This window comes from Microcaecilia unicolor, chromosome 8 (genome assembly GCF_901765095.1).
Source record: "Microcaecilia unicolor chromosome 8, aMicUni1.1, whole genome shotgun sequence".
NCBI lineage: Eukaryota > Metazoa > Chordata > Amphibia > Gymnophiona > Siphonopidae > Microcaecilia > Microcaecilia unicolor.
This window is the reverse complement of record NC_044038.1, coordinates 116,099,104-116,125,798: the sequence shown is the minus strand read 5'-3', so window position 1 is coordinate 116,125,798 and position 26,695 is coordinate 116,099,104. Positions and strand designations below refer to the sequence as shown.

Genomic DNA, 26,695 nt, shown 5'->3' with positions numbered 1-26,695 from the left:
GAAAATAATGTAGATTAACATGAAACAATATGCAGCTAGCTGAGAGTGCAGCCTGAAACAGAATAAAAACAGGCCAAGATGAGTGGAGTTGGATTCTAAACTCTAAACATACTCTGCAGCACCGACTGCTCAAACCAACTGTCGCGTCGGGAATCCTGCTCAAGGCAGTAATGTGATGTGAATGTGTGGACTGAAGACCATGTTGCAGCTTTGCAAATCTCTTCAATGGAGGCTGAGTAAGTGAGCCACCGACGTTGATGATAGGCACTAATTGCACTAAGGTGAACTCTTACGGAGTTGGTCTTGAGACCAGACTCTGAGAAGTGTAGAAGGTATTCAAGCAAGGTCTGTGTAGGACAAGAAAAAGGTTCTAGAGCCTTGCTGTCACACCAGACGGCAAACCTTCTCCATTTGAAAGAATAACACTTTTTTGTGGAATCTTTCCTGGAAGCAAGCAAGACTCAGGAGACACCCTCTGAGAGAACTAAAGAGGCAATTTCTAAGCTCTCAACATCCAGGCCGTGAGAGCCAGAGACTGGAGGTTGGGATGTAGAAGCGACCCCTCATTCTGGGTGATGAGGGTTAGAAAACATTCCAATCTCCAGAAGATGAGGGAACCAAATCTGATGCGGCCAGAAGGGTGCAATCAGTACATAAGTAATGCCATACTGGGAAAAGACCAAGGGTCCATCGAGCCCAGCATCTTGTCCACGACAGCAGCCAATCCAGGCCAAGGGCACCTGGCAAGCTTCCCAACGTACAAACATTCTATACATGTTATTCCTGGAATTTTGGATTTTTCCAAGTCCGTTTAGTAGCGGTTTATGGACTTGTCCTTTAGGAAACCGTCCAACCCCTTTTTAAACTCTGCTAAGCTAACCGCCTTCACCACATTTTCCGGCAATGAATTCCAGAGTTTAATTACACGTTGGGTGAAGAAACATTTTCTCCGATTTGTTTTAAATTTACTACACTGTAGTTTAATCGCATGCCCCCTAGTCCTAGCATTTTTGGAAAGCGTGAACAGATGCTTCACATCCACCTGTTCCACTCCACTCATTATTTTATACACCTCTATCATGTCTCCCCTCAGCCGTCTCTTCTCCAAGCTGAATAGCCCTAGCCTCCTTAGTCTTTCTTCATAGGGAAGTCGTCCCATCCCCGCTATCATTTTAGTCGCCCTTCGCTGCACCTTTTCCAATTCTACTATATCTTTCTTGAGATGCGGCGACCAGAATTGAACACAATACTCAAGGTGCGGTCGCACCATGGAGCGATACAATGGCATTATAACATCCTCACACCTGTTTTCCATACCTTTCCTAATAATACCCAACATTCTATTCGCTTTCCTAGCCGCAGCAGCACACTGAGCAGAAGGTTTCAGTGTGTTATCGACGACGACACCCAGATCCCTTTCTTGGTCCGTAACTCCTAACGTGGAACCTTGCATGACGTAGCTATAATTCGGGTTCTTCTTTCCCACATGCATCACCTTGCACTTGCTCACATTAAACGTCATCTGCCATTTAGCCGCCCAGTCTCGTAAGGTCCTCTTGTAATTTTTCACAATCCTGTCGCGAGTTAACGACTTTGAATAACTTTGTGTCATCAGCAAATTAATTACCTCGCTAGTTACTCCCATCTCTAAATCATAGCACAGACCCCTGAGGAACCCCACTAACTACCCTTCTCCATTGTGAATACTGCCCATTTAACCCCACTCTCTGTTTCCTATCCTTCAACCAGTTTTTAATCCACAATAGGACATTTCCTCCTATCCCATGACCCTCCAATTTCCTCTGTAGCCTTTCATGAGGTACCTTGTCAAACGCCTTTTGAAAATCCAGATACACAATATCAACCGGCTCCCCTTTGTCCACATGTTTATTTACTCCTTCAAAGAATTGAAGTAAATTGGTCAGGCAAGATTTCCCCACACAAAAGCCGTGCTGACTCGGTCTCAGTAATCCATGTCCTCGGATGTGCTCTGTAATTTTGTTTTTAATAATAGCCTCTACCATTTTCCCCGGCACCGACGTCAGACTCACCGGTCTATAATTTCCCGGATCTCCCCTGGAGCCTTTTTAAAAAATGGGCGTTACATTGGCCACCCTCCAATCTTCCGGTACCACGCTCGATTTTAAGGATAAGTTGCATATCACTAGCAGTAGCTCCGCAAGCTCATTTTTCAGTTCTATCAGTACTCTAGGATGAATACCATCCAGTCCAGGAGATTTGCTACTCTTCAGTTTGCCGAACTGCCCCATTACGTCCTCCAGGTTTACCGTGAAGTCAGTAAGTTTCTCCGACTCGTCCGCTTGAAATACCATTTCCGACACCGGTATCCCACCCAAATCTTCCTCGGTGAAGACCGAAGCAAAGAATTCATTCAGTCTCTCCACTACGTCTTTGTCTTCCTTGATCGCCCCTTTTACCCCTCGGTCATCCAGCGGCCCAACCGATTTTTTTGCCGGTTTCATGCTTTTAATATACCGAAAAAAAAATTTTACTATATTTTTTTGCCTCTAATGCTATCTTTTTTTCGTAATCCCTCTTGGCCTTCTTTATCTGCGCCTTGCATTTGCTTTGACACTCCTTATGCTGCTTCTTGTTATTTTCAGACGGTTCCTTCTTCCATTTTCTGAAGGCGTTTCTTTTAGCCCTAATAGCTTCCTTCACCTCACTTTTCAACCAGGCCGGCTGTCTTTTGGAGTTCCGTCTTTCTTTTCTAATTCGCGGAATATGTATGGCCTGGGCCTTCAGGATGGTATTTTTGAACAGCGTCCACGCCTGTTGTACAGTTTTTACTCTCTCAGTTGCCCCCCTAAGTTTTTTTTTTACCGTTCTTCTCATTTTATCATAGTCTCCTTTTTTAAAGTTAAACGCTAACGTATTTGACTGTGTACAGTTACTTCAAGGTCGATATCAAAACTGATCATATTATGGTCACTGTTATCAAGCGGCCCCAGTACCATAACGTCCCTCACCAGATCATGCACTTCACTAAGGACCAAGTCTAGAATTTTTCCTTCTCTCGTCGGCTCCTGCACCAGTTGCTCCATAAAGCTGTCCTTGATTTCATCAAGGAATTGTATCTCTGTAGCGTGTCCCGATGTTACATTTACCCAGTCTATATTTGGATAATTGAAGTCACCCATTATTATCACATTGCCCATTTTGTTCGCGTCTCTGATTTCTTTTATCATTTCTGTGTCTACCTGCTCATCCTGGCGAAGCGGACGGTAGTACACTCCTATCACCGTTTTTTTCCCTTTTATACATGGAATTTCAGCCCACAATGATTCAAAGGTGTGATTTGTGTCCTGCTGAATTTGTAATCTATCTGAGTCAAGCCTCTCGTTAATATACAATGCTACCCCTCCACCAGTCCGGTCCACCCTATCATTACGATATACTTTGTACCCCGGTATGACAGTGTCCCACTGGTTATCCTCCTTCCACCAGGTCTCAGTAATGCCTATTATATCCAATTTTTCGTTTAGTGTAATATATTCCAACTCTTCCATTTTATTTCTTAGACTCCTAGCATTTGCATTTAGACATTTCAGAGTATGTTTGTTGTTCTTATTTGCATGATGCTTAGTACCTGACACTATTGATTTGACATCTTTTGTCTGATCTTTAGTTGTATTTAAGGGCACCTGGTCTACCACGGTCTGTTGTGCAACCTCACTATCCAGAAACCCTATCTTCCCTGTTTGTGAGGTATCTTTGCAAGATACCTTTTCCCGAACCATGCGCTTTTGAGCGACTATCGGCCTTCCCCCCATTTCTAGTTTAAAAGCTGCTCTATCTCCTTTTTAAATGCCGACGCCAGCAGCCTGGATCAGGATCATGATTCCGCAGTCTTGCTTGAGTTTCAGCAAAGTCTTCACTACTAGAGGTATGGGAGGATACACATTGACCAGTCCCCCAATGTAGGAGAAAAGCATCTGACGCTAGTCTGTCGTGGGCCTGAAGCCTGGAACAGAACTGAGGGACTTTGTGATTGATCTGAGTGGCAAAAAGATCAACCGAAGGGGTGCCCCACGCTCGGAAGATCTTGTGGACAACACCCATGTTTAGCGACCACTCGTGAGGTTGCATGATCCTGCTCAACCTGTCGGCCAGACTGTTGGTTTATGCCTGCCAGATATGTGGCCTGGAGAAACATGCCGTGATGGTGCGCCCAAAGCCACGTCCGGACAGCTTCCTGACACAGAGGGCGAGATCCGGTGCCCCCCTGCTTGTTGGTGTAATGCATAGCAACCTGATTATCTGTCTGAATTAGAATAATTTGGTTGGACAGAAGATCTCTGAAAGCTTTGAGAGCGTTCCAGATCACTCGTAATTCCAGGAGGTTGATCTGAAGACCCTTTCCCGGAAAAGACCAAGCTCCTTGAGTGTGAAGCCCATCTACATGAGCTCCCCACCCCAGGAGGGATGCATCCATCGTCAACACTTTTTGTGGTTGAGGAATTTGGAAAGGACGTCCCAAGGTCAAATTGGATCGAATGGTCCACCACTGAAGGGAACTGCAAAAGTCGGTGGGTAGATGGATCACATCCTCTAGATCTCCTGTGGCCTGACACCAATGAGAAGCTAGGGTCCATTGAGCTGATCTCATACATAGACATGCCATGGGAGTTACATGAACTGTGGAGGCCATGTGACCTAAGAGTCTCAACATCTACCAAGCTGTGATCTGTTGAGACGCTCGAGCCATGGACACAAGGGCCAGGAGATTGTCTGCCCTTGCTTGGGGAAGATAAGCTTGAGACGTCCGGGTGTCCAACAGAGCTCCAATGAACTCCAATTTTTGAACCGGGACTAGATGGGACAGGATAATCGATCATGAACCCTAGTAGCTCTAGCACTCGAATAGTCATCCGCATGGACTGTAGAGCGCCTGCCTCCAAGCTGCTCTTCACCAGCCAATCATCAAGATAAGGAAACACATGCACTCCTAGTCTGCGTAGTGATGCTGCGACAACTGCCAGACACTTTGTGAAAACCCTAGGTGCAGACGCGAGACCAAAGGACAGTACACAGTACTGAAAGTGCCGAGATCTCAACCGAAATCGAAGATACTTCCTGTGAACTGGGAGTATTGAGATGTGGGTATAGGCATCCTTTAAGTCCAGAAAGCACAGCCAATCGTTTTACTGAATCATGGGAAGAAGGGTGCTGAGGGAAACCATCCTGAACTTTTCTCGGACAAGGAATTTGTTCAGCGCCCTTAGGTCTAGGATGGGATGCATCCCCCCCTGTTTTCTTTTGCACAAGGAAGTACCTGGAATAGAATCCCAGCCCTTCTTCCCCTGGTGGAACGGGTTCAATCGCACTGGCCTACAGAAGGGCAGAGAGTTCCTCTACAAGTACCTGCTTGTGCTAGGAGCTGAAAGGATGAGTTCCCGGTGGGCAATTTGGAGGTTTGGATTCAAGATTGAGGGTGTATCCTGAGCGGACTATATGAAGAACCCACTGACCGGAGGTTATGAGAGGCCACCTTTGGTGAAAAAATATCAACCTCCCCCCCCCCCGACCAGCAAGTCGTCCGGCAAGGACACTTTTTCGGAGGCTATGCTGCACTGGAGCCAGTCAAAAGCCCGTCCCTTGCTTTTGCTGGGGAGCCCTAGGGGCCTTAGGTGCACGCCGTTGACGGGAATGAGCGCGTTGGGACTGAGCCTGAGTAGGCTGCCTAGAAGTAGGAGTGTACCTACGGCTATTATAGGAATAGGGAGCACTCCTCTTTCCTCAAAAAAACCTCCTAGATGAGAAGGTGGTAGCGGAAGACGGCCGGCGGGAGACAGAATCCATAGCATCATGGTGCTTCTTGATCTGATCGACCACATCCTCTACAATTTCGCCAAAAAGGTTATCCTCCCAGCAAGGAACATCCGCCATTCGCTGCTGGGTCTTATGATCCAGGTCAGAGACATGCAGCCATATGAGTCTGCGCATCACTATACCTTGAGCAGCTGGTTGACGGACAGACGCCAGAGGGTGGTGGTGAATGGAATTCGCTCGGAGGAGGGAAAGATGAGTAGTGGAGTGCCTCAGGGATCGGTGCTGGGGCCGATTCTGTTCAATATATTTGTAAGTACCCCTGGCCAGGAATTTTCTACACACCTTCTGCTGTAGAAAAGGTGAAAAGGTTCGGCGAGCTCCGGGGGAAGCACTTCAACCAGTTGCCTCACCGAGTTCCGCAACTGGATGCTCGTGTAGAGCTGGTATGTTTGAATCTTGGCTGCAAGCATAGCGGCCTGATACGTCTTTCTCCCAAAAGAATCCAAGGTCCTAGACTCTCTGTCTAGGGGCACCGAGGCATAGTCCCTAGTACTCTTGGCTCTCCTGAGAGCAGAATCCACCACCATGGAATCGTGAGGAAGTTGGGCCTTCACCATTACAGGCTCTCCATGGACTCTGTACTGGGACTCAGATTTTTTAGGGACCACTGGGTTAGAAAGAGGGCACGACCAATTTCGCATAAGCACTTCCCTCAGTGTATTATGCAAAGGAGACGTTGCAACCTCTGTAGGTGGAGGATAATCCAAGACCTCAAGCATCTCGGCCCTGGGCTCATCCACAATCTCCATAGGGAAGGGAATATCCTTAGACATTTCCCGAACAAAGGAGGAGAAAGAAAGTCTCTCAGGCGGAGACATTCTTCTCTCAATGGGCATAGTAGGATCAGAGGGGACCTAATAGGACTCTTCTTCAGAAAAGTATCTGGGATCTTCCTCTTCCTCCCACGAACACTCATCCTTGGTATCGAACAAAAGCTCTCTAAGAGGAGCCCGAACCCGAGCCTGTCTTGACATCGAGGAGCAACAGCCTCGAGGGGGATGTCAAGAAGTCGACCCCTGTCTGGACTGTGGCGAAGTTTCCTCCGTCGATGTCGGAGAGTCGAACCAGGTAGCAGCCGGCACCGTAAGCGGCACAGAGGTCGGGGACCTCACCACAGGCGAAGGACCAGGTGCAAAGGGCAAGCACTGCTGGCACCGAGGCAGACTGGTGCAGCAATCCCTCCAGAAGCTCTGGAAGGGTCCTGATGCGCTCGTTGAGAGCCGCCATTGGAAAAGGCTGCGGAGCCGATGCAGGAGCCGGTGGCAGAATCTGTGGGGGCTCGAGAGCCGGTACCAGGCTGCCAGAAGACAGACGCATTTGCAACTCCTGTATAGAGGGTGAGCGGTCCTCTCGGCTCAGACGCTTCTCGGGTGCCGAATCCCTGAGCTCCCCGGAGCTCTTGGTACCGCGCATGGAAGGAGATTGATGATGGTGCTTCATAGCCTTCGCTCGATGACCGTCATCGAGACTCCTTGGTACCGAAGAGGAGGACGTGGAATCCTCACGCCTCCTTGGGGCCGGGTCCGACGAAGGGCTGTCCCGGGGTGCATGCACAGCAGTAGGCATCGAAACAGGTGGAGATCCACTCGATGCCTCGCTGCTCCCAGCGCAATGTAGTCGTTCGGCAGCCATTACCTGTGCTCTCAAAGTGGATGCTTCCCTCGACGTCGACACTGCCGACCTTGCTAACGATGCCAAAGGACAAGACCGATCAGGAAAAAAATTTTCTTCTTGAGCCTCCCAAGACACTTGGGTCCGTTTTTTCATCAAAGGGCACAGCTTACAAAGCAGCTGGAAGATGATCGGGCCTAAGGCACTGGAGACACCACGCATGGGGGTCGGTACACGAGACGGTCCAGCTGCATCGAGTACAACGCTTAAAGTCGCTGGGTGTCCTCGATGACATGGATGGAAAAACGGCGTCTGTGAAATTAAAGGACGCGATTATGCGAATTAAAAAGGCACAAAAAGGGAAACAACCTGGCCACGACGAAAAGAAACTTAAAACTAGTGACTAAAACTAAGAAAATAAAGGAACTCTAGTTTTTTTTTTTTTAAATTTTGTAGAAAGACAAAATAGAAGAAGAAAAAAAATAAACAATCGCGCACAGACTCTTCCTAGGCCGAGAGGAACACAGCGAAAAACAAAAGCTGTGTCACCTCAGACGCGGAGAAAAATGCACTGAGGGACTTACACAACGGTCGGGAAACTGGTCCGCGCATGCGCCAGAAAACTCTGGAAGATTTTTCTGACATTTTGCTAGCAAAAACTTCTGATGTTGGGCCGATGTGACCATCGACCCAATCGTGAGAACAATCAGCCTGCTATCCTCGGAGAATACCTGCTACAGGTATGTATCTTCACTATACTAACACACACGTACACACACAAACATGTACATATCCTATATAATAATATACACCTCCAACGTTCTACGTCTGGATGCCTGGGTTCGTAACACAATTCCCATTGGTCCGCCCTCGCGTCTGAATGTGATGATGTCAGAGAGTGGATCAATGAGAGGGAAGGGAAACCAGCACCAGCCAGCCACAGAACATTGGAGGTAAGAATTCAATCGCGGGAGAATCGCCTCCCTCCTTCCCCCATGTCCTCCAAATTCCAGGCCCGCCCCCTCCCTCTCCTCCGAGTTCCATGCCCCCTTCTCTTCCGAGTTCCAGACCCCCGCGCATCCCTCCCTCTCTCTCTCCCCTCCGAGTGGCAGCCCGACCTGTATTGCCCGCCCTCTTCTCCCAGTCCTCCGCCTGCCCCTCACCTTCCTGCGTGCCGGCCTAAATTTAAAAGTTCTTACCTCGGAGACCGGCAGCAGCTGTGTAAGTCGAGCAGGCACAGCGCTTCAGCTTGCCTTCCCTTCTGTCTCAGCTCTGCCTCTGGGGGCATGGAACTCGGAGGGGAGGAGAGAGAGGGAGGGAGGCGTGGCGGTCTGGAACTCGGAGGGGAGGGGGCATGGAACTCGGAGGAGGGGGGAGGGAGGAGGCCAAGCTAGAACTCTGAGGATAACCTTGCTAGCACCCGTTTCATTTGTGTCAGAAACGGGCATGTTTTACTAGTATATACATATACACACACATACACACATGTACACACACACATATATGGGAAGGGGCACCGAGTTCCCAGTATACTTAATATCAGGTGAGACCATTAAAATGTGTCCTTCAACACTGGCTGCAAACTGATTCACCTTCATATTTGGAGTGGAGAAGTGGGTTGCATGACCTATCTGTCTTGGCATCCTGGGGAATAAGGGGTATGTCTAAACATAGATTGCGCTCTGGGAGAGAGAGAACAAAGTTCAATTGTACGTTTTAGACAGTTTAACTTCAGGCCTGGGTTTGGATTGGTTTCTAACGAGCTATTGCAGTCTAGTTGGGGGTGGGCGTTAGAGATAGAAGAGGGATTATGCTTGCTCTGTATGAGGAGTACAGGCTCTTTCCAATTTCTAAAGTTTTGAGGGTGGTTGGTGGATGATGGTTTGGAGACACTTGGGTTTTATACTACTACTGTACTTTTATTGCCTTTTCCTCTTTCTGACCACATTGTGCTTTGTTTACTTGAAAAGGATTTCTGTTCCTTGGGGGGGGGGGGGGGGGGGGAGGGAGAGGTTACTTTTAAAATTATTGAATGACAAAAGGTCTGCTTGTCTCTCATGTAACTATTTTCTTTAAAGTTTAATTTTTATGTTGACTATAATTATGCTTTGTTGTCAATTTTTGAAACATAAAAAGTACAGTGGAGTTCTGCCAGTCAGAAAGGCTTGGTTTTGTTCAGAGGGACAAAGAAGGGACAAGCAGCCTCCAAAGCTGTTATTGCTAGATGGATCAAGGAAGCAATTGCATCAGCAGCAGGTAGCTGTTTGATAAAACTGGAATGGGTAAGGAACAATATTTGCTTATCCTACTAGACTAGTCCAAACACGTGGGTTCCTACTACTACTACTATTAAACATTTCTATAGCGCTACTAGACTTACGCAGCGCTGTACAAATTAACATGAAAAAGACAGTCCCTGCTCAACAGAGCTTACAATCTAAATTGGACAGACGAACAAACAGCTAGGGGTGGGGAAATTGCAGTGGTAGGGGTGATAAGTGAGGGTGTTGAGTAAGAGAGTCATGGTTAGGAGTCGAAAGCAGTAGCAAAGAGGTGGGCTTTAAGCCTAGACTTGAAGACAGCCAGAGACTGAGCCTGATGTACTGGCTCAGGGAGTCTATTCCAGGCATAGGGAGCAGCGAGATAGAAGGAACGGAGCCGGGAGATAGCAGTGGGGGAGAAGGGGGACTACAGGAGACATTTACCCAGCGAACGGAGTTCACGGGGAGGAGTGTAGGGAGAGATGAGAGCGGAAAGGTACTCAGGAGCTGCGGAGTGGATGCACTTGTAGGTCAAAAGGAGAAGTTTGAACCGTATGCGGAAGCAGATAGGGAGCCAGTGAAGCGACTTGAGGAGAGGGCTAACGTGAGTATAGCGACTCTGGCAGAAAGCGAATGCTACATACCTGTAGAAGGTATTCTCCGAGGACAGCAGGCTGATTGTTCTCACTGATGGGTGACGTCCACGGCAGCCCCTCCAATCGGAAACTTCACTAGCAAAGGCCTTTGCTAGTCCTCGCACGCTCATGCGCACCGCGCATGCGCGGCCGTCTTCCCGCCCGAACCGGCTCGTGTTCGTCAGTCCCATATGTAGCAAAACAAAGAAAGGGAAGACACAACTCCAAAGGGGAGGCAGGCGGGTTTGTGAGAACAATCAGCCTGCTGTCCTCGGAGAATACCTTCTACAGGTATGTAGCATTCGCTTTCTCCGAGGACAAGCAGGCTGCTTGTTCTCACTGATGGGGTATCCCTAGCCCCCAGGCTCACTCAAAACAACAACCATGGTCAATTGGGCCTCGCAACAGCGAGGACATAACTGAGATTGACCTAAAAAATTTACCAACTAACTGAGAGTGCAGCCTGAAACAGAACAAACAGGGCCCTCGGGGAGTGGAGTTGGATCCTAAAGCCCAAACAGGTTCTGAAGAACTGACTGCCCGAACCGACTGTCGCGTCGGGTATCCTGCTGCAGGCAGTAATGAGATGTGAATGTGTGGACAGATGACCACGTCGCAGCTTTGCAAATTTCTTCAATAGAGGCTGACTTCAAGTGGGCTACCGACGCAGCCATGGCTCTAAAATTAAGAGCCGTGACATGACCCTCAAGAGACAGCCCCGCCTGGGCGTAAGTGAAGGAAATGCAATCTGCTAGCCAATTGGATATGGTGCGTTTCCCCACAGCCACTCCCCTCCTATTGGGATCAAAAGAAACAAACAATTGGGCGGACTGTCTGTTGGGCTGTGTCCGCTCCAGATAGAAGGCCAATGCTCTCTTGCAGTCCAATGTGTGCAGCTGACGTTCAGCAGGGCAGGAATGAGGACGGGGAAAGAATGTTGGCAAGACAATTGACTGGTTCAGATGGAACTCTGACACAACCTTTGGCAAGAACTTAGGGTGAGTGCGGAGGACTACTCTGTTATGATGAAATTTGGTGTAAGGGGCCTGGGCTACCAGGGCATGGAGCTCACTGACCCTACGAGCTGAAGTAACTGCCACCAAGAAAATGACCTTCCAGGTCAAGTACTTCAGATGGCAGGAATTCAGTGGCTCAAAAGGAGATTTCATCAGCTGGATGAGAACGACATTGAGATCCCATGACACTGTAGGAGGCTTGACAGGGGGCTTTGACAAAAGCAAACCTCTCATGAAGCGAACAACTAAAGGCTGTCCTGAGATCGGCTTACCTTCCACACGGTAATGGTATGCACTGATTGCACTAAGGTGAACCCTTACAGAGTTGGTCTTGAGACCAGACTCAGACAAGTGCAGAAGGTATTCAAGCAGGGTCTGTGTAGGACAAGAGCGAGGATCTAGGGCCTTGCTGTCACACCAGACGGCAAACCTCCTCCATAGAAAGAAGTAACTCCTCTTAGTGGAATCTTTCCTGGCAGCAAGCAAGATGCGGGAGACATCCTCTGACAGACCCAAAGAGGTAAAGTCTACGCTCTCAACATCCAGGCCGTGAGAGCCAGGGACCGGAGGTTGGGATGCAGAAGCGCCCCTTCGTCCTGTGTGATGAGGGTCGGAAAACACTCCAATCTCCACGGTTCTTCGGAGGACAACTCCAGAAGAAGAGGGAACCAGATCTGACGCGGCCAAAAAGGAGCAATCAGAATCATGGTGCCTCGATCTTGCTTGAGTTTCAACAAAGTCTTCCCCACCAGAGGTATGGGAGGATAAGCATACAGCAGACCCTCCCCCCAGTCCAGGAGGAAGGCATCCGATGCCAATCTGCCGTGGGCCTGAAGCCTGGAACAGAACTGAGGGACTTTGTGGTTGGCTCGAGATGCGAAGAGGTCTACCAAGGGGGTGCCCCACACCTGGAAGATCTGTCGCACTACACGGGAATTGAGCGACCACTCGTGAGGTTGCATAATCCTGCTCAACCTGTCGGCCAGACTGTTGTTTACGCCTGCCAGATATGTGGCTTGGAGCACCATGCCGTGACGGCGAGCCCAGAGCCACATGCTGACGGCTTCCTGACACAGGGGGCGAGATCCGGTGCCCCCCTGATTGTTGACGTAGTACATGGCAACCTGGTTGTCTGTCTGAATTTGGATAATTTGGTGGGACAGCCGATCTCTGAAAGCCTTCAGAGCGTTCCAGATCGCTCGCAACTCCAGAAGATTGATCTGCAGATCGCGTTCCTGGAGGGACCAGCTTCCTTGGGTGTGAAGCCCATTGACATGAGCTCCCCACCCCAGGAGAGACGCATCTGTGGTCAGCACTTTTTGAGGCTGAGGAATTTGGAAGGGACGTCCCAGAGTCAGATTGGACCAAATCGTCCACCAATACAGGGATTCGAGAAAACTCGTGGACAGGTGGATTACGTCTTCTAGATCCCCAGCAGCCTGGAACCACTGGGAAGCTAGGGTCCATTGAGCAGATCTCATGTGAAGGCGGGCCATGGGAGTCACATGGACTGTGGAGGCCATGTGGCCTAGCAATCTCAACATCTGCCGAGCTGTGATCTGCTGGGACGCTCGCACCCGCGAGACGAGGGACAACAAGTTGTTGGCTCTCGTCTCTGGGAGATAGGCGCGAGCCGTCCGAGAATCCAGCAGAGCTCCTATGAATTCGAGTCTCTGCACTGGGAGAAGATGGGACTTTGGATAATTTATCACAAACCCCAGTAGCTCCAGGAGGCGAACAGTCATCTGCATGGACTGCAGGGCTCCTGCCTCGGATGTGTTCTTCACCAGCCAATCGTCGAGATATGGGAACACGTGCACCCCCAGCCTGCGAAGTGCCGCTGCTACTACAGCCAAGCACTTTGTGAACACCCTGGGCGCAGAGGCGAGCCCAAAGGGTAGCACACAGTACTGGAAGTGATGTGTGCCCAGCTGAAATCGCAGATACTGTCTGTGAGCTGGCAGTATCGGGATGTGTGTGTAGGCATCCTTCAAGTCCAGAGAGCATAGCCAATCGTTTTCCTGAATCATGGGAAGGAGGGTGCCCAGGGAAAGCATCCTGAACTTTTCTTTGACCAGATATTTGTTCAGGGCCCTTAGGTCTAGGATAGGACGCATCCCCCCTGTTTTCTTTTCCACAAGGAAGTACCTGGAATAGAATCCCAGCCCTTCTTGCCCGGATGGCACGGGCTCGACCGCATTGGCGCTGAGAAGGGCGGAGAGTTCCTCTGCAAGTACCTGCTTGTGCTGGAAGCTGTAAGACTGAGCTCCCGGTGGACAATTTGGAGGTTTTGAGGCCAAATTGAGGGTGTATCCTTGCCGGACTATTTGGAGAACCCACTGATCGGAGGTTATGAGAGGCCACCTTTGGTGAAAAGCTTTCAACCTCCCTCCGACTGGCAGGTCGCCCGGCACTGACACTTGGATGTCGGCTATGCTCTGCTGGAGCCAGTCAAAAGCTCGTCCCTTGCTTTTGCTGGGGGGCCGAGGGGCCTTGCTGAGGCGCACGCTGCTGACGAGAGCGAGCGCGCTGGGGCTTAGCCTGGGCCGCAGGCTGTCGGGAAGGAGGATTGTACCTACGCTTGCCAGAAGAGTAGGGAACAGTCTTCCTTCCCCCAAAAAATCTTCTACCTGTAGAGGTAGAGGCTGAAGGCTGCCGGCGGGAGAACTTGTCGAATGCGGTGTCCCGCTGGTGGAGCTGCTCTACCACCTGTTCGACCTTCTCTCCAAAAATGTTATCCGCACGGCAAGGCGAGTCCGCAATCCGCTGCTGGATTCTATTCTCCAGGTCGGAGGCACGCAGCCATGAGAGCCTGCGCATCACCACACCTTGAGCAGCGGCCCTGGACGCAACATCAAAGGTGTCATACACCCCTCTGGCCAGGAATTTTCTGCACGCCTTCAGCTGCCTGACCACCTCCTGAAAAGGCTTGGCTTGCTCAGGGGGGAGCGCATCAACCAAGCCCGCCAACTGCCGCACATTGTTCCGCATGTGTATGCTCGTGTAGAGCTGGTAGGACTGAATTTTGGCCACGAGCATAGAGGAATGGTAGGCCTTCCTCCCAAAGGAGTCTAAGGTTCTAGAGTCCTTGCCCGGGGGCGCCGAAGCATGCTCCCTAGAACTCTTAGCCTTCTTTAGGGCCAGATCCACAACTCCAGAATCATGAGGCAACTGAGTGCGCATCAGATCTGGGTCCCCATGGATCCGGTACTGGGACTCGATCTTCTTGGGGATGTGGGGATTAATTAAAGGCTTTGTCCAGTTCGCCAGCAATGTCTTTTTTAGGACATGGTGCATGGGTACAGTGGACGCTTCCTTAGGTGGAGAAGGATAGTCCAGGAGCTCAAACATTTCAGCCCTGGGCTCGTCCTCCACAACCACCGGGAAGGGGATGGCCGTAGACATCTCCCGGACAAAGGAAGCAAAAGACAGACTCTCGGGAGGAGAAAGCTGTCTCTCAGGAGAGGGAGTGGGATCGGAAGGAAGACCCTCAGACTCCTCGTCAGAGAAATATCTGGGGTCTTCTTCCTCTTCCCACGAGGCCTCACCCTCGGTGTCAGACACAAGTTCACGGACCTGTGTCTGCAACCGTGCCCGACTCGACTCCGTGGAGCCACGTCCACGATGGGGGCGTCGAGAAGTAGACTCTCTCGCCCGCATCGGCGAAGCTCCCTCCGCCGACGTAGTCGGGGAGCCTTCCTGGGAGGCGACGGCAGCCGGTACTGCACACGGCACCGACGCCGGAGACCTCACCTCGGGCGATGGGCCAGCCGGCGCCACGCTCGACGGTACCGGTGGCGCAAGCACCGCCGGTACCGGAGGGGTAGGGCGCAACAGCTCTCCCAGAATCTCTGGGAGAACGGCCCGGAGGCTCTCGTTCAGAGCGGCTGCAGAGAAAGGCATGGAGGTCGATGCAGGCGTCGACGTCAGAACCTGTTCCGGGCGTGGAGGCTGTTCCGGGCTGTCCAGAGTGGAGCGCATCGACACCTCCTGAACAGAGGGTGAGCGGTCCTCTCGGTGCCGATGCCTGGTGGGTGCCGACTCCCTCGGCGACCCAGAGCTCTCGGTGCCGACCCGGGAAAGAGACCGATGACGATGCTTCTTCGATTTCTTGGAACGAAGCATGTCACCGGAGCTTCCCGGCACCGACGAGGAGGACGTAGAATCCAGTCGTCGCTTCCTCGGGGCCGAGGCCGAAGGAGGTCGGTCTCGGGGGGGCTGTACCGCAGGAGCCCTCAGGGTAGGGGGAGACCCACCCGAAGGCTCACCGCCACCAGCAGGGGAATGGACAGCCCTCACCTGCACTCCAGACGAAGCACCACCGTCCGACGACATCAGCAGACGAGGTCCCGGTACCACCGACGTCGATGCAGCTATCCGATGTCTCGGCGCCGATGCAGAGGGCCGATGCCTCGATGCACTGGCGGCCGAGGATGAAGCTCTGGACGCTGAAGACGTCGATGCACTCGATACCCCCGGTGCCGATGCCGACGAAGAGCCCGAGAACAAAACGTTCCACTGGGCCAATCTCGCTACCTGAGTCCGCTTTTGCAAAAGGGAACACAGACTACAGGCCTGCGGGCGGTGCCCAGCCCCCAAGCACTGAAGACACGACGCGTGCCTGTCAGTGAGCGAGATGACCCGGGCGCACTGGGTGCACTTCTTGAAGCCGCTGGTAGACTTCGATGTCATGGGCGGAAAAATCATGCCGGCGAGATCAAAAGTCAAAATGGCGGAAAAGGCACCGAAAAAACAAGGGGAAGAAAACTTCGACTCGAGGCCTAAAAGCGGCCTACCCCGACGACGAAAGAAAACTTACCGGGGCGAAAGCTGAAAATAGCGGGGGAAGAAAAGACCAAGAGTCTTTTCCCACACAGAATGGATTATAATTTTTCTCTTTCGAAAACACACGACGAACTCGCGAGGTCGACTTTGCGGGGCCCGACACGGCGAAAACACGACCGTACCGAGCGCGGACAAAAGAAGACTGACGAACACGAGCCGGTTCGGGCGGGAAGACGGCCGCGCATGCGCGGTGCGCATGAGCGCGCGAGGATTAGCAAAGGCCTTTGCTAGTGAAGTTTCCGATTGGAGGGGCTGCCGTGGACGTCACCCATCAGTGAGAACAAGCAGCCTGCTTGTCCTCGGAGAATATAAGACGCACAGCAGAGTTTTGGACAGATTGAAGAGGAGATAGATGGCTGAGCGGGAGACCAGCGAGAAGCAAATTGCAGTAGTATAGGCGAGAGGTGATAAGGGTGTGGGTAAGGGTTTTGGTAGCGTCCTCGGAGAGGGAAGGGCGAATTTTGTTAATATTATAGAGAAAGAAACGACAGGTTTTGGCAATCTGCTGAATATGAACAGAGAAGGAGAGAGCGGAGTCAAAGATGACTCCAAGGTTGCGCGCAGACGGGACAGGGAGGATGAGAGTGTTATCTACCGAAAAAGAGAACGGGGGGAGAGGAGAGGCAGGTTTAGGGGGAAAGAGGAGAAGCTCGGTTTTGGTCATGTTTAGTTTCTGGTGGCGGCGAGACATCCAGGCAGCGATGTCAGACAGGCAGGCCGATACTTTAGTCTGGATTTCAGCTGAGATATCCGGTGCAGAGAGGTAGATCTGGGTATCATCAGTGTAAAGGTGGTATTGAAAGCCATGGGATGAAATCAGAGCACCAAGGGAAGAGGTATAGATGGAGAAGAGGAGAGGTCCTAGGACAGATCCTTGGGGTACATCGACTGTTAGCGGGATAGATGTGGAGGAGGAACCACCAGAGTATACGCTAAGAGTACGTTGGGAGAAATAGGAAGAGAACCAGGATAGAACAGGGCCCCGGCATGCAAGAGAGGATAATGTATCAAGGAGTAAGGTGTGATCAACAGTATCAAAAGCAGCAGATGGGTTCCTCTCCCATCTTTCAATGATATCACCAGCATTAGGATTAGTGCAGTCTTGAAACTTGCCATCATTCTCTGCTTCCATCAGATGGCCACAGTCTGGATTGGTGTAGTGGGATTATCATCTGGCCTGGCTCCGTGTTGCAGGCTGAGACCTGTGACCTGAGTTAACTTCCAGTGCTTCATCATAAGCTTTTAGGGATCAGACTAAGGACCTTTGCCCTAATTTAGCCAGGGCACAGACCTATGAGTGTCTCTCTCCCAGCGGACATGCAAGTTTGTTGACAAATCTGGACTCTGATGGATTGCTGCTTGTTTGGTATAGGTACTAGTGGTCTTGTGATCTTCTTGATTCCTTTTCCCATTCATCCCCATTCTTGTCACACATTCCTTTTTGACCATATATGAGAGGTCTTCAGCTTTTACATAAATAAAGAAGCACAAGGTTGAGTGCTCAGATGGGCCTGTCTTGGTAGAGGTTGGGAGGGATGAGTGAAGCTGGATATTGAGATGCTCGACAAGAACAGAAGATGTGGGGGCTATGGAAGCAGCTTCATAGTTCCATCTTGAACAGGGCCACAGCTGGGCAATGAATGTTGCTTTTACTAAACCAGGTGGGGAATACAGGCTTGGATACTTCGGCAAAATTTGTCAGCACAGGTTTCCCATGTGGTATATCTGAGGAGGGGGTGCAAAGTTCAGGAGTTTCTTTCCTGAGGGCTGTTGAAAGGAAGCCTAGATCAGGCATTTTCTCTGCAAATAAAGCAGCAATATTTTCAGCACCTCACAGGATAATTTTATGAAGGCCTCGACATTGCCGGTTGGGCATGAATAGCCAAGAGGGAAGATGCCAGGCTATTGGGTAGCATAGGGGTTTCAGGATCTTGCCCAGAAAGGGGTGGGGGGACACTAGAAGCCATAAAGGCTCTCAGATAGCTGTTCAGCAGATGAACTGATGGGTTTGCTATGTCTCTCTGGTTGAGGGAACACGTTTTCTCCTCAAGTCTTGCTCCATACCTTCACATGGTAACCCTACATAAGTATTGCCATACTAGGCCAGACCGAAGGTCCATCAAGCCCAGCATCCTGTTTCCAACAGTGCCCAATCCAGGTCACAAGTATCTGGTCAGATCTCAAACCAGTACAATACATTTTATGCTGCTTATCCTAGAAATAAGCAGTGGATTTTCCCCAAGTTCATTTTAATAATGCCTATGGACTTTTCTTTTAGGAAGCTATCCAAACCTCTTTTAAACCCCCACTGACACAAAACGACTAGCCACCCACCTGGGGTTACCATGTGGCCACTGAGAGTGTCTATCCCCAGCACAGCTCAGATCTGCCTGCACCTGCCACTTGTACTCTACACTAGCACCCTCCTCCAATCGACTGGGTCACAACCGCCTCTGGGCGAGTCTCATACTCTCAACTTATCCCCAGTGATTTCCAAGTTACTGGAGCAACACTCACAGTGCTCCCACAGTTCCCAGAAAAAACTCACAGACCCAACACACAAACCACCAAGATTCTTCATCAGTTCAGAAAGGCAGAGGCAATAAACAAATATTTGTCTTAAAAAAATTGAACAATAAACAAAAAATGTGCAATCAGCAAACAACAGGTAACTGAAATATGGATCAATAATAACACTAACTAAACATTTGTATACTGTCGAAACAGTACCTGGGAAGATCATGATATATAACTGTTCACAGAGCCTCAGCAAAAAAGATCTCTCTTTTCTCCCCAAAGACTGGAGGAACAACCAGCACATTCTAAAGGAAATGACCTCCAGGGCCAATCGAAGCCCAGTAAACAAGGTTAAAAATTATACTGCTGCTTGCTTCCTGCTTCTGTTAAAGAAAAAGAACATTCAGTTCCCTGTAACAGCTTTACAGAAAAGAAACTTTGCCTGCTGGCCAAATAGGAGACATATACTTCAGAACATAAAGCATTAAAATATCCAATACATTTTACAGGCTTAAAACAAAGTACATAAGTACACAAGTATTGCCATACCGGGACAGACCAAGGTCCATCAAGCCCAGCATCCTGTTTCCAACAGTGGCCAATGCAGGTCACAAATGCCTCGCAAAATCCCAAAAAAGTTATGCTGCTTATCCTAGAAAGAAGCAGTGGGATTTCTCCAAGTCATTTTAACAATGGTCTATGACTTTTCCTTTAGGAAGCTGTCCAAACCTTTTTTTAAACCCAGCTAAGCTAACAACATTTACCACATTCTCTGGCAACTAATTCCAAAGTATAATTACACATTAAGTAAAAAAAAAATTTCTCCATTTTAAATTTACTACTTTGTACCTTCATCGCATGCCTCTAAGTCCTAATTTTTTCAGAAAGACTAAAATTATTCACGTTTACACGTTCCACTCCACTCATTATTATATAGACCTCTATCATATCTCCCCTCAGCCATCTTTTCTCCAAGCAGAAAAGCCCTAGCCACTTCAGCCTTTCCTCATAGGGAAGTCGTCCCATCCCCTTTATCATTTTTGTCACCCTTCTCTATACCCTTTTCTAATTCCACCATATCTTTTTTGAAATGTGGTGACCTGAACTGTACACAATATTTAAGGTGTGGTTGCACCACAGAGCAATACGAAGCAATACAAAGGCATTATAATGTCCTCATTATTGTTTTCTTAATACCTAACATTCTATTTGCTTTCTTAGCCGATGCTGCACACTGAGCAGAGTTTCAAGAAGCACTACAACTTATAACGTTGATATCGCTGGCAGCAATCTGTTCTTTACCTGTACCTGTAGATAACACTCTCATCCTTCCTGTCTTATCAGCTCGTAACCTTGGGGTCATCTTCGACTCCTCCCTCTCCTTTTCTGCACATATTCAACAGACTGCTAAAACCTGTCGTTTCTTTCTCTATAATATCAGCAAAATTCGCCTTTTCCTTTCTGAGCACACTACCAGAACCCTCATCCAAGCTCTTATCACCTCTCGCTTAGACTATTGCAACTTGCTTCTCACAGGTCTCCCGCTTAGCCATCTCTCTCCTCTTCAATCTGTTCAAAATTCTGCTGCACGACTAATATTCCGCCAGGGTCGTTATGCTCATATTAGCCCTCTCAAATCACTTCACTGGCTTCCTATCCGTTTCCGCATACAGTTCAAACTCCTCTTATTGACCTATATGTGCATTCACTCTGCAGCTCCTTGCCACTCTGCAGTACCTCTCCACTCTCATCTCTCCCTACATTCCTCCCCGGGAACTCTGTTCACTGGGTAAATCTCTCTTATCTGCACCCTTCTCCTCCACTGCTAACTCCAGACTCCGTTCCTTTTATCTTGCAGCACCATATGCCTGGAACAGACTTCCTGAGCCGGTACGTCAAGCTCCATCTCTGGCCATCTTTAAATCTAAGCTAAAAGCCCACCTTTTTGATGCTGCTTTTAACTCCTAACCCTTATTCACTTGTTCAGAACCCTTATTTTATCATCCTCACTTTAATATTCCCTTATCTTTTGTTTGTCCTGTTTGTCTGTCCTAATTAGATTGTAAGCTCTGTCGAGCAGGAACTGTCTCTTCATGTTCAAGTGTACAGCGCTGCGTACGTCTAGTAGCGCTGTAGAAATGATTAGTAGTAGTAGTAGTACCTGCTGGTAGGATGGGATAACACCGATTATACAGAACAGTGGAGCTGAAGCTAAGAGATAAATATTGCTTCTCCCACCCTCTTCTTCTGACTGACGACATTTCTTTTGGTTTACTACTATGACTGTGCTGGTGCTTCCCCACAATTGCTAGATTTGAGATGACACCAAAATGGGAATTTAAGCACCATATGGTTAAAGTTTACTAAATACTGTGCAAAAAAAGAAAGTAAAGGATCAACATTATAGTAGAAGGCAGCACAAAAATCTTGGGTGCCATGCTAACCAAGAATTTGCCAAGCTCTAACTCAAAGGCAAAGACCAATAGTAATCTATTTCCTCCAGTTCTTCCCTCATTTTGATTTATAAAAACTTCTGAACTAAATGTTATTATCCTTTCTTCTTTCTCCCGCAAGGAGACTGTTTCAGGTGTTTATTTCTCAAATTAAAAGAATTTTTTTGTTGTATATTATTGCTCATGTCCAGAAAATGGAAGGGAAAAATGTGCCTGCTTGTGCTCACCTCTTCTTCCTTAAGTAAAGAGAGAAGTGTCTCTCTCGCTTGTTTCAGAATTTCCAGGTTTTGTTGATCATGGTTTAATTTTTCCTTCAGAAGCTCTACTTCAGCATTTAGACATTTCTCTTTTACTTGTCCTTCATTTATAAGATTTTCTGCAGGACAAAGAAAATTACAACCATCGTAATTATTGAGTCATACTGCTATATAACTACTGAGATCTAATCTAAATTGACATTTCTAACCCTTTATAGGTTTGAAGTAGCTAACAATTTTGTATCTACATAATTACAAACAAAATACAAAACATATCCATAAATGGGGCAGTTAAAATATCTTAATTCATAAATTTCTAAAAACAGATTTTTAAATCTTTCAGAAACAGGTCATAGAAGTTTGATGTTTTAAACCTAACAATCTCTGTATGCACATGGGACATACAATTCTTCCTCGGACTAAATTATATCTGAATTACTACAAAATAATGTGATCAACGTAAAGATTTTCTGAAGGGTCATGGTCAAAAGTTTTAAAGTTTCACAAATTATGCATTTGTACCACAAAATTTTTTCACCAAGACAAACCAGCTATATTTCTACATGACAAAAGATTTTGACAAGATCTGTAGTTAGTTGATCACATCAAACATATAAACGGCGAGTGACCGTACTCACTCGCAAATGCGCAGTAGAGACTTCCCTGTCTGTCCCGCCCCCGCGTCAATACGTGATGATGGGATGGGCGGGACAGAGAGGGAAACTGCGCCGCTGAGGTGGCTACCCCTCCCCCCCCCCAATCGGAGTTGCCGCCGCCGCCACCCCTCCACCCGGCCCGGGCCCTTTCTTCCCTTCTGAACTTACACATCCATTCGCCGAACGCAGCAATGCACATCAGCTGAGCTGCCCCTTCCTTCTCTGCCTGTGTCCTGCCCTTGCTGACGTTACGTCACAGGAGGGCGGGGCCACAGGCAGAGAAGGAAGGGCCCACGGCAGCTCAGCTGATGTGCCTTGCTTTGCTCGGCAAATGGATGTGTAAGTTCAGAAACGAAGAGAGGGCCCGGGCCGGGTGGAGGGGTGGCAGCGGCGACTCCGAGGGGGGAGCGGTGGGAAGGAAAACTCCAATACCAGCCCGTTTTTACGGACTCAACGGCTAGTTTATGCATAAACACCACTAAAGAAAACTGTGATGTCAATTACACTACTACTGTAGTTTAAAAGAGAAAGGGGGAATTTTTTTAGTACATAAGTAATGCCATACTGGGATAGATCAAAGGTCCATCAAGCCCAGCATCCTATTTCCAACAGTGGCCAATCCAGGTCACAAATACCTAGCAAGATCCCAAAAAAGTACAAAGCATTTTATACTGCCTATCCCAGTAATAATTGATTTTCCCCAAGACCAATTTAATAATTGTCTATGGACTTTTCCTTTAGAAAGCCGTCCAAACCTTTTTTTAAAACTCTGCTAAGCTAACCGCCTTTACCAAATTCTCTGGCAACGAATTATAGAGTTTAATTACACGCTGAGTGAAGAAAATGTTTCTCCGATTCGTTTTACATTCACTACTATGTAGCTCCATAACATGCCCACTAGTCCTACTATTTTTTGGAAAGCGTAAACAGACACTTCATGTCTACCCGCTCAACTCCACTAATTATTTTATAGACCTCTATTATAACTCCCCTCAGTCGCCTTTTCTACAAGCTGAAGAGCCCTAGCTGCTTTAGCCTTTCCTTATAGGGAAGTCGTCCCATCCCCTTTATCATTTTCGTCTTCCCTCTCTGCACCTATACTAAAGCGAATGCTACATACCTGTAGAAGGTATTCTCCGAGGACAGCAGGCTGATTGTTCTCACTGATGGGTGACGTCCACGGCAGCCCCTCCAATCGGAAACTTCACTAGCAAAGTCCTTTGCTAGTCCTCGCGCGGCCGTCTTCCCGCCCGAAACCGGCTCGAGCCGGCCAGTCCAGTATGTAGCAAGACAATACACTTCAAGGGAAGACACAACTCCAAAGGGGAGGCGGGCGGGTTTGTGAGAACAATCAGCCTGCTGTCCTCGGAGAATACCTTCTACAGGTATGTAGCATTCGCTTTCTCCGAGGACAAGCAGGCTGCTTGTTCTCACTGATGGGGTATCCCTAGCCCCCAGGCTCACGCAAAACAACAACCAAGGTCAATTGGGCCTCGCAACGGCGAGGACATAACTGAGATTGACCTAAAAAATTTACCAACTAACTGAGAGTGCAGCCTGGAACAGAACAAACAGGGCCCTCGGGGGGTGGAGTTGGATCCTAAAGCCCAAACAGGTTCTGAAGAACTGACTGCCCGAACCGACTGTCGCGTCGGGTATCCTGCTGCAGGCAGTAATGAGATGTGAATGTGTGGACAGATGACCACGTCGCAGCTTTGCAAATTTCTTCAATGGAGGCTGACTTCAAGTGGGCTACCGACGCAGCCATGGCTCTAACATTATGAGCCGTGACATGACCCTCAAGAGCCAGCCCAGCCTGGGCGTAAGTGAAGGAAATGCAATCTGCTAGCCAATTGGATATGGTGCGTTTCCCTACAGCCACTCCCCTCCTATTGGGATCAAAAGAAACAAACAATTGGGCGGACTGTCTGTGGGGCTGTGTCCGCTCCAGATAGAAGGCCAATGCTCTCTTGCAGTCCAATGTGTGCAGCTGACGTTCAGCAGGGCAGGAATGAGGACGGGGAAAGAATGTTGGCAAGACAATTGACTGGTTCAGATGGAACTCCGACACGACCTTTGGCAAGAACTTAGGGTGAGTGCGGAGGACTACTCTGTTATGATGAAATTTGGTGTAAGGGGCCTGGGCTACCAGGGCCTGAAGCTCACTGACTCTACGAGCCAAAGTAACTGCCACCAAGAAAATGACCTTCCAGGTCAAGTACTTCGGATGGCAGGAATTCAGTGGCTCAAAAGGAGGTTTCATCAGCTGGGTGAGAACGACATTGAGATCCCATGACACTGTAGGAGGTTTGACAGGGGGCTTTGACAAAAGCAAACCTCTCATGAAGCGAACAACTAAAGGCTGTCCTGAGATCGGCTTACCTTCCACTTGGTAATGGTATGCACTGATTGCACTAAGGTGAACCCTTACGGAGTTGGTCTTAAGACCAGACTCAGACAAGTGCAGAAGGTATTCAAGCAGGGTCTGTGTAGGACAAGAGCGAGGATCTAGGGCCTTACTGTCACACCAGACGGCAAACCTCCTCCAATGAAAGAAGTAACTTCTCTTAGTGGAATCTTTCCTGGAAGCAAGCAAGATGCGGGAGACACCCTCTGACAGACCCAAAGAGGCAAAGTCTACGCCCTCAACATCCAGGCCGTGAGAGCCAGAGACTGGAGGTTGGGATGCAGAAGAGCCCCTTCGTCCTGCGTGATGAGGGTCGGAAAACACTCCAATCTCCACGGTTCTTCGGAGGATAACTCCAGAAGAAGAGGGAACCAGATCTGACGCGGCCAAAAAGGGGCAATCAGAATCATGGTGCCTTGGTCTTGTTTGAGTTTCAACAAAGTCTTCCCCACCAGAGGAATGGGAGGATAAGCATACAGCAGGCCTTCCCCCCAATCCAGGAGGAAGGCATCCGATGCCAGTCTGCCGTTGGCCTGAAGCCTGGAACAGAACTGAGGGACTTTGTGGTTCACTCGAGATGCGAAGAGATCCACCAAGGGGGTGCCCCACGCTTGGAAGATCTGGCGCACCACTCGGGAGTTGAGCGACCACTCGTGAGGTTGCATAATCCTGCTCAACCTGTCGGCCAGACTGTTGTTTACGCCTGCCAGATATGTGGCTTGGAGCACCATGCCTTGACGGCGAGCCCAGAGCCACATGCTGACGGCTTCCTGACACAGGGGGCGAGATCCGGTGCCCCCCTGCTTGTTGACATAGTACATGGCAACCTGGTTGTCTGTCTGAATTTGGATAATTTGGTGGGACAGCCGATCTCTGAAAGCCTTCAGAGCGTTCCAGATCGCTCGTAACTCCAGGAGATTGATCTGTAGACCGCGTTCCTGGAGGGACCAGCTTCCTTGGGTGTGAAGCCCATCGACATGAGCTCCCCATCCCAGGAGGGAGGCATCCGTAGTCAGCACTTTCCGTGGCTGAGGGATTTGGAAGGGACGTCCCAGAGTCAAATTGGAGCAAATGGTCCACCAATACAGGGATTCGAGAAAACTCGTGGACAGGTGGATCACGTCCTCCAGACCCCCAGCGGCCTGATACCACTGGGAGGCTAGGGTCCATTGAGCAGATCTCATGTGAAGGCGGGCCATGGGAGTCACATGAACTGTGGAGGCCATGTGGCCCAGCAATCTCAACATCTGCCGAGCTGTGATCTGCTGGGACGCTCGCACCCGCGAGACGAGGGACAACAAGTTGTTGGCTCTCGTCTCTGGGAGATAGGCGCGAGCCGTCCGAGAATCCAGCAGAGCTCCTATGAATTCGAGTCTCTGCACTGGAAGAAGATGGGACTTTGGATAATTTATCACAAACCCCAGTAGCTCCAGTAGGCGAATAGTCATCTGCATGGACTGCAGGGCTCCTGCCTCGGATGTGTTCTTCACCAGCCAATCGTCGAGATATGGGAACACGTGCACCCCCAGCCTGCGAAGCGCCGCTGCTACCACAGCTAGGCACTTGGTGAACACCCTGGGCGCAGAGGCGAGCCCAAAGGGTAGCACACAGTACTGGAAGTGGCGTGTGCCCAACTGAAATCGCAGATACTGTCTGTGAGCTGGCAGTATCGGGATGTGTGTGTAGGCATCCTTCAAGTCCAGAGAGCATAGCCAGTCGTTTTGCTGAATCATGGGGAGAAGGGTGCCCAGGGAAAGCATCCTGAACTTTTCTTTTTCGAGATATTTGTTCAGGGCCCTTAGGTCTAGGATGGGACGCATCCCCCGTTTTCTTTTCCACAAGGAAGTACCTGGAATAGAATCCCAGCCCTTCTTGCCCGGATGGCACGGGCTCGACCGCATTGGCGCTGAGAAGGGCGGAGAGTTCCTCTGCAAGTACCTGCTTGTGCTGGAAGCTGTAAGACTGAGCTCCCGGTGGACAATTTGGAGGTTTTGAGGTCAAATTGAGGGTGTACCCCTGCCGGACTATTTGCAGAACCCACTGATCGGAGGTTATGAGAGGCCACCTTTGGTGAAAAGCTTTCAACCTCCCTCCGACTGGCAGGTCGCCCGGCACGGACACTTGGATGTCGGCTATGCTCTGCTGGAGCCAGTCAAAAGCTCGCCCCTTGCTTTTGCTGGGGAG

The 26,695-nt window shown here is 49.5% G+C and overlaps 1 protein-coding gene across 2 annotated transcripts in view; it reads right to left on the bottom strand.

Annotated features, from left to right (window-relative positions):
• HMMR (hyaluronan mediated motility receptor) overlaps positions 1 to 26,695 on the bottom strand; it is a 731,570-nt gene that overhangs the window by 286,667 nt on the left and 418,208 nt on the right. For both annotated transcript variants that reach the window (XM_030213533.1, XM_030213534.1), the window contains one exon: positions 21,419 to 21,567. In XM_030213533.1, the coding sequence (XP_030069393.1) occupies positions 21,419 to 21,567 (149 nt within the window). The remainder of the gene's footprint in view (positions 1 to 21,418; positions 21,568 to 26,695) is intronic.